This window comes from Arabidopsis thaliana, chromosome 2 (assembly GCF_000001735.4).
Source record: "Arabidopsis thaliana chromosome 2, partial sequence".
Classification (NCBI taxonomy): domain Eukaryota; kingdom Viridiplantae; phylum Streptophyta; class Magnoliopsida; order Brassicales; family Brassicaceae; genus Arabidopsis; species Arabidopsis thaliana.
In genome coordinates, this window is record NC_003071.7 from 9386404 (window position 1) to 9400279 (window position 13876).

A 13876-nucleotide genomic window follows, 5' to 3' on the forward strand; every position below is an offset into this window, starting at 1 on the left:
CTTGTGTAGCTTACGTGGCAGGTCAATTAGAGATGATCACATAGAGTCACTGCCCGTACTGCCCTAAGGATTCGTAGTAACAACTACGGGCAGCTTCACACTCTTCTCTTTCATCTCTCATCTCTCTCTTCTCCTATATCTGAGATTCTGAACAACTCTTCTTTGATCACAAATCTCACACTTTTTCCATTAATGAACAGAGCTCATTTCTTCTAGTCCTTTTCTCTTTCTTTCTTCCTTTTTCCGCTAATTACAGAGCTTTTCTTTGGTACGTTCTTCTTCTTCTTGTATCTGTTTATTTTGTTTCTTAGATTATTGTTTTGTATGTTGTCAAATATTGAAGTAGAGGACAACCTCTAAACTTGGTTGTTTCCTCTGTTTTTCATGATTCTTTCTATGATTGCTCTGTTTTGTCTTTTTTTTTTCTCGTCAATAACTTCAAAACGAAGATTGCTCCATATTTGATAAATGGACAAGAAAGTTGTCTGAAAATTTTGCTTTAGTTATTATTATTGCAGATCTAACGGTTTTCATAACTGTTAAATACAGAGTGAAGAAAGAATGGAGTTGAAAGAACAAGGTATGAGTATGAGGTTGTCTCTGGTTCTCGGTAACGCTTTAGTGCTAAACTGCGCCGCTTTGGCTTTAACGGCTACTATGCTCTCTTCTTTGCTAGAGCTCTTCTCTCAGGCAAGCTTTTTCTATTTTCAACTTTTTTTTTTTTCCTTCTTAACAAACGTTTACAAGTATTCGCGGTCGCACAAAACAACAACTTTATAAAAATAGATTTTTTTCTACACAAAAGTTTCACACAAATTTTTTTGGCTACAAAACTAAATCTTGACCGACTTGAAGCGTTACTTCATCAGAATGGGTGGTTGGAAAAATATATAAAATTAAAAAGTTTTGGTTAAATATTGTGAGGGTATGTATATAATAATAGCTATTAGTTGAGGACGGTTGCTTTTAATGGGGAATATTAAGATAGATTTTTAAAATCTAAATTATAAATTGTAGGTCCAAAAAAAATCAAAAAGGTATATTCCATATATTATGCTTCCAAGTTTTTCAAATTTAATGTCTAGAAGAAGCCCATGTCCTAATTTAGTATGTCGGCCCAATTTGTAAAATCATGTTAACTTGGTAAAAGATTGTTTCTGGTAGTGATAAAATGAATATGAAGCTGCAGGTTACTGTCTTGAAGGGTGATGTTATAGAGAATGGATATGAGGTGGTTGATGCAGTGGAAGGCAATGGAAACAATGATGATAGTGGTGATGATGGAGGAGAAGACGAAGAAGGCAGTGCAGATGATGCAGAAGGAAAGGAGACCAAGAAAGGACCGGTAAGTGATCCTGATTTGAACGGTGAAGCTGGAGATAATGATGATGAACCTGAAGGGGATGATGGTAACGATGACGAGGATGATGATAACCATGAGAACGATGATGAAGATGAGGAGGAGGATGAAGACGAGAATGATGATGGTGGTGAAGAAGACGACGATGAGGATGCGGAGGTAGAGGAGGAGGAAGAGGAAGAAGATGAAGATGATGAGGAAGCGCTTCAGCCACCAAAGAAGAGGAAGAAGTGAACAAACCGCTTTGATCTCCTAACATTTTAGATTCAAAAATCAAAACTTGTTATCGGTTTTTACCTGAAGAGGAGAGAATCTTAAGGCATCATCAGCTTTAGCTTCAACTGTGTCTTTGTTGTTCCATAAACCAAGACTTTGTTTAGTGTAACATTTTCAGATCCAATGGCACCAGCTTTCTTTTCTTTAGCCCATCATTAATGATATATGCATATCTCTATGAGGTCATCAAATGCGATCAAATTTATATAACAACTTCAAGGGTCAACTTTAGCTGTCATAAATAGTTAAAAGAAAGTTAAATCCTATTGAGTCCTCATAGAGCAAACCTTTTTCCCCAGAGGTCACAATACAGATTGCACAGAGGTCTTTAACGAATAATCACAATGATATTACTTGAGCCACAGACTGTCTATCGTATGATATCGGACAAGAGTGACATCAAACAGAAAAAAAAAGAAAGGAAGAAAAAACAATACAAAAAAAAACTAAAACGTACTGACTTTGATAGAAATGTTAAAAAGAAATCCCCAGAAACTGCATGTTTATCATTCTCATGCTCAGCCCACACCATCTGCAAAAGTTGGAGTTCAAGAAAACAAAACAAAACATAACTCTATCAAAAGCTGAAGACAAAAAGAAAAACATATGGAAACAAGAGCAATGCTCTATCTTTCTGGTAAGATAACCCCGAAAAGTGAAAACAATAGAAATCAAAGGGACAAACATAAAAAAAATGTTAAAACTCAAACTTAAGTCTAAAACCATGAGTGCAACAGCATGAACAGATGCTATAGTTTACAGTCCGTTTAAAGACGTTAGCACCAAAACCAGATGAGTGGAGAGATGGTGGACGTTCAGTTTATAAAACCCAGTGCAACACTAAAACAAAAAAAGCCAAGAGACAAAAAGAATGTAACAATATTCGTCCCCACCATCACCAACCTATAGAGAAACTAACTTCGATAAAACAAATGGCACTTGAGAAAACTGTAAAACCAGGGACAGTAAAGAAAAGAAAACAAAACATAAACCAACAAAAGGAAAAATAATGGAGAAAACAAAAAAAACAAAAGTATGGTGGGTCACATTGCATCTACTTGAAATAGAGTCGAAGCAAGATTCATGAATAATGAATTACGGCAACCGATGACAATGCTAACCTACCTCTAGAACATAATTTAGGTATTTAATTCCTGTAGCAGTTCCTCCTAGGAATATACATATTTAGGCATTTAAGCCAACTATTTGACTAGAGAGGCATAATAATGTCAGATAAAATTCCGGTACTACCACAAAAGCCTTAATCCATTTATCTACACATGACGGAGCTACAATGAATTTATGCTTATCCAAAGACATTCAAACCACAATATTAGCACAAACATTGCTACAAAACACCAAAGGTTTCAGTGAACGTACCATGAATAGTTTGAGTAGCCATGAAAGGAGGAGCCACCAGCATCCGAATCTTTACCCGTCCCTCTTTTTCCACCAGCATCCGAATCAGGATAAGTACTAGGCAGACTCTGACCTCTAAAGTAAGAACCTAGAGCTGAAAGACCAGCAGCACCAACGCTTGGATCAACACCAATCCCACCCATTTGACTAGACTGTACCATATCAGAACCCAACCCGCCATGTGCTAGAGCACCCGCTAACATCGGATACATGTAACCTCCCCCAGCTGCTGCTGCTGCTGCTAAAGCTGGATTTCCCAACATCCCAGCTCCATAAAGCGGATGGTATTGGTTCCCTAACATAAACGGCGAAGCAGCCATTCCACCACCGTTAAACACATGTTGACCTTGTACCTGCTGTTGCTGAGGCTGTCCATGATTAGCCATCGAACCCATACTAATCTTCACCGGACCAGGTTGATCATGCCCCTTTCCTGAAGCCGCAGGACCCATAGAAGCAAGCTGGCAAGTGGCAGTTCTATTAAGAATCCTCTTCTTCGGTTCTTTAAGAGCTTCTTTAGCTCCTTTCCTAGTCTTGAACATAACAAATCCAAACCCTTTAGCCTTACCAGTAGCCTTATCTATAACAACGGTACACTCTTCAATCTCACCATAACCTTCAAAGACTCCAACAAGAGTCTCGCGAGTCGTCTCCCATGGAAGACCATAAACGAAGATTTTCCTGTGTGTAACATCACGATCTGCGGCTTCTACGACGGCGGAATAGATCGAAGATCCGATTCGAGAAGCGGAACAAACTAGATCGACAAGCTGGTCCTTGGAATAAGGTTGTAGAAGCTCACGGAGCTCTTCTGGGTCGAATTCGTTGTCTGATTCGGAATCGCTAGAATCAGAGCTGGAGCTTGAACTTGAATATGGCGTTGAGGATTCTGGTTGTTGTTGTTGTTTGTTAATCTTCTGTTTCTTATCGAAATTCGTGGATTTGGATTTCACGAGTTTGCGCTTCTTAGATTTGTCTAGGGTTTTCGCCATTGTAGTAGAGGATAAACGAGTCAAGAAGCTTTTAGGGATTTTGATTTTTGATTTTTGATTTCAGTTTCCTGTTTCCCCTCGGGTCAAGAGTTCGATTTACTTTATCCTCGAGATGTCGTTTTTCCGATTTTTTCAGTTTAATTTTTTTTTTATTCGAGTATTTTGCTTTGAATATATTTTCAAATATTTAGATTATTTTTGGATTGGTTTATTTTGAATATTTTTATTATTTTACATATTTTTAAATATTTGCTTTATATTTAAGATAAGGCCTTAGATCTTTGTAGAGGTTACATGGCAAGATGCTGGCTTTAAGTTATGATGGCTATACATCAACCGGAATACCATAAGCTCCCTAACTTTACGGGGTGTGAACTTTGTGGTACTTTTCTTTTAGAGCGCCGTCAGAAAAGATTCCTGGCTAGGCAGAGGTTTTAGCCATATTGGTGGTGTCGCTCTGCTACTTGTTTATTCATTCACCAGTTGAAACTTTTTTTTCTTTCTTTTTTATCTTTATGTGTTATGAGAAACTAAAAAAATAGTCACCGAGATCTTAGAGAGGGTTTTGTTTTTGTTCTTAAGATTTTCAGAGTTTCCCCATTGGAAAGAAAAACAAAGCCCTCATAAGATCATGATCACAAAACAACGAAATCAAATGACCAAAACCAAACCAAAGTTGATTTAGCTGAAGCATACTATAGATTAATACGAGTTGATTCATATGGATGGATGGATAGCTGCAGAGAAGACCAAAAACCGAGAAACAAGATTGATCCTCTTAAGAAATCGAAAAACTGAAAACAAGATTGATCCTCTTAAGAAAACAAGCATTCGCATCATCGGTCACTGTGAGGTCATTGTGAAAATCCAAAGAAAAAAAAAAAAAAAACAAGTATGCTTTGCTACCATAACCAGAGTTATATAGAATATGAATAACGAGCAGGTAAAAAAAAGGTAAATCCAGAACAAAGCTATGTAAGGTGAAAAACAAATTGGGTCCAAGTACCGATGACCAAAAACAATCTTGAACTTAGGCAAGAAAACTTGGCAACTGATATCAAAATGGACTCTTAAATACAAAAGAGAAAGGGGCGACACTACCATAAAAGAGGAATGTGATGAAAGAGATTGAGAAGCTTATAAAAACCTATGGGGAAGAAAACAATGCTTGAAGGAAAGAAAACTCAGGTTGTTTATTCCAGAGAAAATCAACTTGAAGCTTTTGAAAGAGTCCCAAAACTTTTTCCAGTACTCAAAAAGACAGATTTAAAACAAGAATGTAAAACCATTATGTCTGATCCTACAAACGGGTCTCAAGACAACTGCAGCTGGAAGATACAGACTTTTGGCAGTTATGACATATAGTGGACAAAACTATAAATGTCATAAGCTTCTTCTCCAGCTATAGCGAACAGATATTCAATGAAAATGCGGGAAAACATAAAACCAAAAACAAGGAAAAACAAAAGAGAAAAACATACGCCATGCCACAGAAGAAAACCAGACGTGAGTTTGATGGGTAAGGAGAAGACAGAAGACCATAATGGGGGACTCCAAAAGGGAAAACAAAGAGATAGCAAACTACTTTAAACCAATATTGATCCTAGTAACTAAATCTTCTAGACAAAATGACCACATTTCACTGGTTTATGAGAACAGAGCAGAACACCAATGACAGACTTCCAGAGAGCAACAGAAAATTCATCCTTTGAGCACACATCTCCCTCAAAATGGCTCATATAGGGGTAGATACCTCGTTAAAAGAGACTATAAATAATGAAACTAAAAAAGTAGGTTTGAAACATCAGGCATAGAAAATAAAGATCCGCAAAAAAAACTCCTGCAATTCCCAAAATATCAAGTTGGAGTCGAAGATACCGGACTAATCATTAGCCTAATCTATAACTTGAAATATCAGAGAACATGGTCATACCACTTGGGTTCTCTTATCTCAGATACCAAGCACGTTCACCATCAAAACCAGCACCAGCACCAGCACCCGCACCAACACCGTTAACATTACCATCACCAACATATTGTCCCACCATTCCCATATGATTCGGTGGCATCATAGGTCCTTGATTCATCATACCCGAGCCAAACATACGATAATTCTGTAAACCAGCAACCATCGGATTACCCATCATTGCACCATACATAGGATTAAAACCAGGAGGAGGCTGAGAATGTCCATAAAAGGGCATGTTCTGTCCAGCATACATTGACATATTCTGCTGCTGCTGATGTCCCTTATCAAGTCCATGACCCAAATCAATCCCAGGCAAAGCCATTTCACTCTGATTACCCGTATGACTCAAATCAATCTTCACAGACTCAACCGGTTGTTGTTGTTCTCGTGGCTTTCCAGAATTAAACGGCCTAGCTGGTAAACAACTAACAGTTCGATTATACATTCTCTTCTCCGGATTCTTCAACGCCGCTCTCGCTCCTTTACGCGTCTTAAACAACACAAAGCCAAAACCTTTAGCTCTTCCTGTATCTTTATCCATAACCACAGAACATTCCGTTATCTCCCCATAAACCTCAAAAGCCGCCTTGAGATTCTCATGCGTTGTATCCCATCCAAGACCACGCACGAATATGTTCCGTTGAGAACTATCTCTATCCGCTGATTCAAACACTGCTGAGATCAATTTAGAACCTTTCTCAGCAGTTTTGTAAATTAGGTTAATAAGCTCCTCTTTAGAGTAAGATTCAAGTAGATTCTTAATATCTTCCTTATCGAATTCGAAATCAGAATCAGACTCAATGGTAACAATCGGGACCGTAACAGGCTTTGAATCGACGATCTCTTCGGATTCATCTGATGATCTCTTATGTTTCTTCTTACTCTCCTTCGATTTCTTAGGAGATGGAGATGGAGATGGAGATTTCTCCTCTTCTTCTACTTCTTCGTATTTCTTCGATTTCTTCTTTGATTTCTCTGGTTTCTCTTCCTCTTTGGATTTCGATTTATGTTTTTTTGAGATTTTCTTCTCTCTTACAGCGAGTTCTTCAGCTTCGCGACGCTTCCTCTCCTTCCTCTCCTTCTTCTCTTTCTTCTCCTTCTTACGTTCTTCTCCTTCTTTCGCCATTGTTGACGGCAGTGGCTACCAAAAAAAACACTCTGAATAGAGTAACTCCTCTAAAATAGGGTGCACCAGAGAACACTAGATTATTTAAGTATATTTATAATAAAGTAAAGAGTCTAACAAAAACGTCTGGGTGGTGTAGTCGGTTATCACGCTAGTCTCACACACTAGAGGTCCCCGGTTCGAACCCGGGCTCAGACATGCTTTTTTTTTTGCAACACATAATTTTTTTTTTTAACATGAATTAGTAGAGGGGCAAAAACGTCAAAATACAGAAAAGGAAAAAGATACAACATTTCTGGTTTTTGTGTGCCGGCGAAGAACCGGTGAGTGACGGGTCAATTCACATACTTGTTTAACGGCAACAAAAACCTACCGATAAATGCTAAACTAACGAAATCGGATCATAGCTCGACGAAGTCTCGATCTTTTCTATTCTCTCTTTCTGGGTATTCGTGGGTTTTACCCAGATTTCGAAATTGAATGGCGGACGAACTGGAATTGTCGCCGTTGGTTCCACCGTCGCCGATGGTCGAGCCTTCCGAGATCGATCTCGAAGCTGGAGGACCTGGTGAACAAATTCAGTGCCGAATCTGCCTTGAAACTGATGGTAATGTCTTCTAAAACCATTTAGATTCGCTTCTTCCTTAAATAGATTCTTTGCTTCTTGCTAGTGATTGTTGAACATTTTCATGTGCTCATAGATATGTCTAACTTCAGTTCAAGAATTCGGATTATGAAATTCGAATTGGCTAGATCGTTAATGGTTCTGATGTGATTTAGATTAGTGTTAGTGATAAACTCTTTTTTTATAAAAGACTAGTGATTTAAAACCGTGATATAGTGAGAGAGCTTTTGTTCTAACTTACTTGGTTGATTCAAGCTCATTTATTGATCATGGTCAGGTAGGGATTTCATTGCCCCATGCAAATGCAAAGGAACATCAAAGTATGTACATCGTGATTGCTTGGATCATTGGAGAGCTATAAAGGTTCCATTTTTTCATACGCTTTAGCTCAACTTGGGTCCATGCTTGGCTGTCGTTAGTGTTACTTGAAACTTGAAAGCTATGAATGCTCGCTTTCACTCTTTGACTATTTGTTGTTATCCCTTCCATTTTCAATCAAATATGACAACCTGTGTAAGTGTTATTGAATAGGAACTTCCCTTTTGTTGTAAATTTCTATTTTTGTTGAATACGAAAACCATTCGAAGGCTAAACAACTAAAGAATGATGGTTTTGGATGTGAAATTTTCAGAGTTGATATATGTTTCATGAGTGATGATTAGAGTGGTGGTGTTTTTGGTAGTATCATGGTAAAATAATGAATAGCAGATGTTGACGCCTGGTAAGCTCGTTTTATTGCAGGAAGGTTTCGCGTTTGCGCACTGCACAACTTGCAAGGCTCCATATTATCTGAGAGTTCACAGTGCTGGAGATAGGAAATGGCGGACATTGAAGTTTCGCTTCTTTGTTACTCGAGACATTTTATCCATATTTCTTGCTGTTCAGCTTGTAAGTATTCATTTTTCATGTGTGCTTCTGTTTCTTACAGTAGTTTTTCTTTCATTTGGTAATATATCTAACTCATGCCTTTTAAATGACTTCATCTGCTCACAGGTGATTGCTGCATTGGCCTACATGGTCTATTTCATAGATAGTTACCAGCAATCATGGCTTCGTCATATATGGGGTTTTGACAGTGAGGTCACGTTTTATTACATGTGTGGTATGATCCCAAACTTTAATATCTAAATAAATTCCCCTCTAGATAAGATAATATTTTTTAGTAAGACCTCTGCCAAGTGTAGTTGGTAAGACGGGAATGCTAAGTTTATTATTGTACATATGTCCTACAGTCCTTGTTAAAGCTTTGCTTCAATCAGAATCTTAGATTCCAATGTAAGGAGTTTGCTATTAGATGATTTCATTGCCTCTACGTAGTAGGAAGTGAAGCAAGGGTTTTGTGATCAGTTAGATTTAGATCAAAAGTTAAGGGGTTGGCTACGTTACGAATATACAGTTAGAGTTCTGGACCTCGTAGAATTTTTAACTAAATAAGAATTTTCAAAGCAAGTGTATTAGAATTTAGTAATTAAAATTTTGTGTTTTACACAGCTCTTCATGAAAATTTGTTACTAAAGAAATTTATACCAAGTGATTCTAAAATTTTACATGTGTGTATGAGCTACTGGTGTTTATTTACATGAGGATTTTGTTGTGTGCAGGAGCTTTATTATTCTTTGCTCTGCTGGGTCTATCTGGATGCGTCATAACCTGCTATGATCGAAGGGTTCGCAATGACTTAGCACAGCCTTGCCGTGAATTGTGTCTCTGTTGTTGCCAGCCTGGGTACAATTTCCATACTTCTTCCTTTGTTTTTGTTTTCAGTCATTGGCGTTTTCCTGATTATAAGTGTTCCTCATTTGGTCACATGATAGACTTTCGTAAAAAATAGTTTGCTGAATATGTGGGCTTTTGCTTTACCTGGTTCCTGGGTGATTTATGTTTGAATAAGCGACATCAGAGACTAGAAATGGTGAGACAAGCCAGAGGAATTCTGTTACACAATAGTTAGTGAAAAATTAGAATACTAACTAGATCCTCTTCTTTTGTCTGCTAAACTCTATCTATATTATCTGCCAAACTACTATGATCGAGTTTATTATCTGCCAAACTACAACACAACAAAAGTACATACACTATTGAAAATATTTTGTCAGCTCCCATTTAATAAACATATATATCATCAATATGCAGGATATGCACAGACTGCCATCTACCAGGAACTATTTGTATGTGGGCAGATTGCACCGCATGTACTGAAGGCTGTGCAAGTGCAGTTAGTGAGTGTGGAGGTTGCCTTGGAGGTGCAGGGGAAGCCGGATTGCCATTACTCTTCATAACGGCATTAGTAATTCTCGGTCTATTTACAGTTATCGGTATATTCTATAGCGTATTGGTTGCAACCATGGTTGGACAGCGCATTTGGCAGCGCCATTACCACATTCTCGCCAAAAGAATGCTAACAAAGGTAAGATTTTTATTTACCTTCTACGGTTTCTAATTGTTTATCATTCAATGTTTCTTTATACCTTCTTTATTTGGTGTTTGTAGGAGTATGTGGTCGAGGATGTAGATGGCGAAATGACGGGGTCAGAATGGTCTCCCCCGGCTTTACCAACTGAGCATGTCCAGCAGCTGAAGACGCTTGGCCTTCTGTGAAACTATATGGCTTTTGATTAAAACTATGGGAGATTTTTAACTGCACGCAGGGAAATGCATTTGACAAGTGGTGAGAGAGAGAACTCACAGAACGATGAAATCTAATAGATCTTTTGTATTTGTAAAGAAAAGACTCCAACTTATTAAAGAGTCCGTGATCTCTCCCATTGAGTCAGAGACCTCTCCAATTCACGAACTGAGCTTGTGTTGAATGTTTGTTTCTAATATAGGTAAATATCCGAAATAACTATTTTACTTTCGGATTATTTTAACTCGAAGCAAGTTTTTACAATGGCGATTACAGTTTAAGACGGTGGGATTAGTTGAAATGGCAGCATGTAAGAAGCTTAGACGGCGTTTTTAAGCAGTTTAAACAGTCCGTAAGCTATCTAGAGTCCGTATGCTTTTTGTGGTTATCATATTTTAAGTTAAAAGTGTTAACTTCAAAGTTAAAACTTTTAACCGTAGTGATCAAAAACATTTGGTTCCAAACTTTCAATGAGTATCATCGATTTCGAAGGGTAGAATATCTTTTTTTGTGCAAAGGGTAGAATATCTAGAAGTTGAAATTGAAAAATAAATGATATACTATTACAAACCCAACAAAGTTAACAAAATTTTGTTTTCTTATCCAATTAAAGAAATTCGAATTCCTTAGAAAATAAATATAAAATTAAATGCTTCTTAATTTTATTGTTCATGACACAAAAAAATGGATAGAGAATATAATGTGATAATGTTAATGTATTAGTTATTTGTTTGAACTAATACACTTTTTAAGTATGGAAATGGATAGAGATAACACGTATCTATGAACTACAAATGAAAAACACATGGGAAAAAATTAAGTTAATTGCTATAACTTTAACATGGTGAGAAGATGCATATAGTAATCAATGTAGTCAACCCTATATTTTTTTTACATTCATTCACTTTCTATTTATTTTTATTTATGCTTAGATGTATACCCGTATATATATAAACATAAACATTACATAGCCATAAAGCAAAGAAAAGAGTCATTCATTTATCCTCTAATTTACAAAACATTAGTACGTAGCTTTCTTTTTTTTTGTTGCAATCGATATATTGATCATGGCCAAGATATCATATTCTTATTTCCTCGTACTCATGCTTGTGGTCTCAGGTAATTTCATTTTCCACTTCCAAACGTTAAAGTAGTTTTCATATTTACATTACATAAAATATCTAAGCATTGACACATATATTTAGTCTCACATCAAATTTTTTTTTTTTTTTGAAAGAGAATAGTTTCACATCATAACATGGTATTTTACCTTTTCAGTTTTTTCAGTGGTTGAGAAGGCTAAGGGAGATGGAAGTTGTACTATAATCATTGATCCAAAAGCTCCATCATGTGACATTATTCAATGTCGTCTATCCTGCATTACAGACTACAATGGACTTGCAGAATGTATTGCATCCAGAATTGGTAGTCCTCCTAATTGTGTATGTACTTATGATTGTTAAAGATATAAATTGTAATCAATATATAATGTCTTATAATTAATAAAATAAGTTCCTTCATCTATATGAATAAAATTTGGAAGTTCTTCCGCCATGTGTAGGATTGAATGATTAACTATGGAAATATCCAAAAGATATCAGTCACTATATTAATCGATTATTATTTCAGTCACTTCAGATTATTATTTTTCTCATAAATCTGGCTATTTACAACTCAACATACAATATTAATCCGCAACATAGAAGATCATGTGGGAAGGATTTAAATTGTATAGTCTGAGAATTTAACATGTTACCTTATGTAAAAGCACTAATATCTAATTAATCAATCACGTAACCAAAAACACTTCACGGAGAGGTTGCTAATTTGACTTTTATGCAATTTTAGATGGTCTAAACGTTTATATAAGCAATAGTTATTCATTATATAATCGTTTAATTTAATTTAGATGTTTTAAGCTCTAAATAGTAGAGTCTGAAATGCTTGTTTGGATATAGATTTTATCAAATGGTTTTCAACGTTTATGTTTCGTACGTTTTTAATAAATCATTAGTGTTTCCTTTCTTAGTTATAATATATTGTATGATCAACTGAAAAAAAATGTAAAATCGTAAGAGAAAAAGGAAAAATATAGGAATATATAATTAAGCTTTTAAAAATGGGACAAATGGTAAGGAAGAAATACAAAGTTACAAAGGTTTGAAATCTATGGTCATCTTGAAAACAATTGTGATAAACTAAGACACAAAATAAATTCTTAGTTTATCACAATTGTTAATAATGACTAAAAATTAGCTTTCATGTATGACTTAAGTCAATTAACATATGCTTTTGAGTTACGGCGGTTATATGGTTATGATTGCTTAATGTACAAATTATAATAAATCTATAATTAATTTTATAAGTTTGTTTCCTTGAAGAGTAGCTTACGAACTAAGAGTTTGGATCCAATAAACAGAGAGCAGGGGACAATTTGTCCCTAGTTGACCCTAAAGGCCACACAAAACGAAACAACCAAACACTTCTACTGTCTTAATCTCTAGATTATTGTATTTAGAAAATAGCTAAAATATTAAAATAAAAGAAGTGGAAAAGGTGAAAAAACAAAACCGAAGTGGAAAACAAAAAATATCATATAATAATTATAAAAACTTTCAACCAAACAATAAATTAAACAACGATGAATGGAATGTCATTTCTGTCACATTATATTTTATATAACGGTTAGAAATAGCTCAATATACTAATATAGTATCAAGAATTTCACATTTACTTATTGATATTCATCTTAATTTGAAGATGCATTTCTTTTCTATAATAAAAGAAAACATGACTGAAATCTAGATTATATTCCGCAAGATTTGTGAAAATCGAGATTTTTGCCATAGAAATGACCTAATAATCAACTATGATTGAAATCGCAGTAAGAGAAAAACAAAAAAAAACAATATTTAGTCCTCGATACCATGATGAATCAATTGAGTTGGAGATTATACTGAAATACTGAAGTAAATCGAACAAACCTTATAAAGGCATAAAGCATTGGACGAATTAATTAATCATGCATGTTCTTGAAGGATAAGCATTGCTTTAACAAACCGAAATGAAAGGCACCAAGTTAATTAATTCAGAGCGATCGCCTTCAATTCTTTATCAACATAAAGAGAGAAAATAAAACATAAACACTTTAACAAACATAAATCTGAATCCACACATGCACCAATATAAATTAAAGTCAATGCATCAAACATTTCTCTAAAGATTATGTGTACCAGCACCGTTTAGCACTAACACACACTTAAATAAATTATCATCTACATAATCATATAAACATGTCTGTTTTATATATGCGTTTTCAACACATAGATTTGTGAATGTAAAAACTAATTTAGACAAATTACACATATAACATAAACTTGCTTTACCTACCACGATTTCTTTATATATATTTTGTGAAATTTTGTAACATTAGTTGATAGACTAAAACAATTGTATATATATATTTCTATTTTGTAATATAAC

General features: G+C 35.5%; 6 protein-coding genes, 1 long non-coding RNA gene and 1 other non-coding gene across 10 annotated transcripts; 6 read left to right on the plus strand and 2 right to left on the minus strand.

Annotated features, from left to right (window-relative positions):
- The first annotated feature begins 27 nt into the window (after window positions 1-27).
- Window positions 28-1838, plus strand: AT2G22080 (uncharacterized protein). Its single transcript, NM_127777.4, has 3 exons — window positions 28-268; window positions 550-690; window positions 1190-1838. Exons 2-3 carry the CDS (start codon window positions 562-564, stop codon window positions 1592-1594), a joined length of 534 nt encoding a protein of 177 aa, NP_179799.2. The 5' UTR covers window positions 28-268; window positions 550-561; the 3' UTR covers window positions 1595-1838.
- Window positions 1839-1856: 18 nt separating this feature from the next.
- Window positions 1857-4172, minus strand: UBA1A (RNA-binding (RRM/RBD/RNP motifs) family protein). Of its 2 annotated transcripts, NM_127778.5 has the most exons (2): window positions 3017-4172; window positions 1857-2168 (listed from the first exon to the last, which is right to left on the minus strand). In NM_127778.5, coding segments are annotated over exons 1-2 (1032 nt in total). In that variant the 5' UTR covers window positions 4048-4172; the 3' UTR covers window positions 1857-2167. The 2 variants fall into 2 exon arrangements, with proteins under 2 accessions (NP_565525.1, NP_850021.1); NM_179690.1 differs by lacking the exon at window positions 1857-2168 and having other exon boundaries at window positions 2597-4103.
- Window positions 1981-2646, plus strand: AT2G22088 (uncharacterized protein; the record flags this gene model as incomplete). Its single annotated transcript, NM_001161055.1, has 2 exons — window positions 1981-2137; window positions 2399-2646. The coding sequence occupies 2 exons, from the start codon at window positions 1981-1983 to the stop codon at window positions 2644-2646; spliced, it is 405 nt and encodes a 134-aa protein (NP_001154527.1).
- AT2G07515 lies at window positions 3322-4123 on the plus strand. Its single transcript, NR_140222.1, has one exon. It is a non-coding gene; the product is annotated as an other RNA (long non-coding RNA).
- Window positions 4173-5150: 978 nt separating the features above from the next.
- On the minus strand, window positions 5151-7191 carry AT2G22100 (RNA-binding (RRM/RBD/RNP motifs) family protein). The gene has a single exon (NM_127779.2). It carries the CDS (start codon window positions 7140-7142, stop codon window positions 5994-5996), a length of 1149 nt encoding a protein of 382 aa, NP_565526.1. The 5' UTR covers window positions 7143-7191; the 3' UTR covers window positions 5151-5993.
- A 75-nt stretch (window positions 7192-7266) lies between these two features.
- AT2G22110 lies at window positions 7267-7340 on the plus strand. The gene has a single exon. It is a non-coding gene; the product is annotated as a tRNA-Val (tRNA).
- Window positions 7341-7387: 47 nt separating this feature from the next.
- On the plus strand, window positions 7388-10695 carry AT2G22120 (RING/FYVE/PHD zinc finger superfamily protein). 2 transcript variants are annotated; one of them, NM_001202645.1, is made up of 8 exons: window positions 7420-7749; window positions 8045-8130; window positions 8509-8655; window positions 8761-8869; window positions 9369-9492; window positions 9901-10174; window positions 10258-10361; window positions 10456-10619. In NM_001202645.1, the coding sequence occupies exons 1-8, from the start codon at window positions 7623-7625 to the stop codon at window positions 10574-10576; spliced, it is 1092 nt and encodes a 363-aa protein (NP_001189574.1). In that variant the 5' UTR covers window positions 7420-7622; the 3' UTR covers window positions 10577-10619. The 2 variants fall into 2 exon arrangements, with proteins under 2 accessions (NP_179802.2, NP_001189574.1); NM_127780.4 differs by having other exon boundaries at window positions 7388-7749; window positions 10258-10695.
- Window positions 10696-11460: 765 nt separating this feature from the next.
- On the plus strand, window positions 11461-11856 carry LCR35 (low-molecular-weight cysteine-rich 35; the record flags this gene model as incomplete). The annotated part of the gene is made up of 2 exons (NM_001036316.1): window positions 11461-11512; window positions 11672-11856. The coding sequence occupies 2 exons, from the start codon at window positions 11461-11463 to the stop codon at window positions 11854-11856; spliced, it is 237 nt and encodes a 78-aa protein (NP_001031393.1).
- Between the last annotated feature and the right edge of the window lie 2020 nt (window positions 11857-13876).

Coding starts and splice junctions, on each gene's coding strand:
- AT2G22080 (NM_127777.4), top strand. CDS start 562: ATGGAGTTGAAAGAACAAGGTATGAGTATGAGGTTGTCTCTGGTTCTC. Junction 691..1,189: donor TGCTAGAGCTCTTCTCTCAG/GCAAGCTTTTTC, acceptor ATGAAGCTGCAG/GTTACTGTCTTGAAGGGTGA.
- UBA1A (NM_179690.1), bottom strand. CDS start 4,047: ATGGCGAAAACCCTAGACAAATCTAAGAAGCGCAAACTCGTGAAATCC.
- AT2G22100 (NM_127779.2), bottom strand. CDS start 7,142: ATGGCGAAAGAAGGAGAAGAACGTAAGAAGGAGAAGAAAGAGAAGAAG.
- AT2G22120 (NM_001202645.1), top strand. CDS start 7,623: ATGGCGGACGAACTGGAATTGTCGCCGTTGGTTCCACCGTCGCCGATG. Junction 7,750..8,044: donor AATCTGCCTTGAAACTGATG/GTAATGTCTTCT, acceptor GATCATGGTCAG/GTAGGGATTTCATTGCCCCA. Junction 8,656..8,760: donor TATTTCTTGCTGTTCAGCTT/GTAAGTATTCAT, acceptor ATCTGCTCACAG/GTGATTGCTGCATTGGCCTA.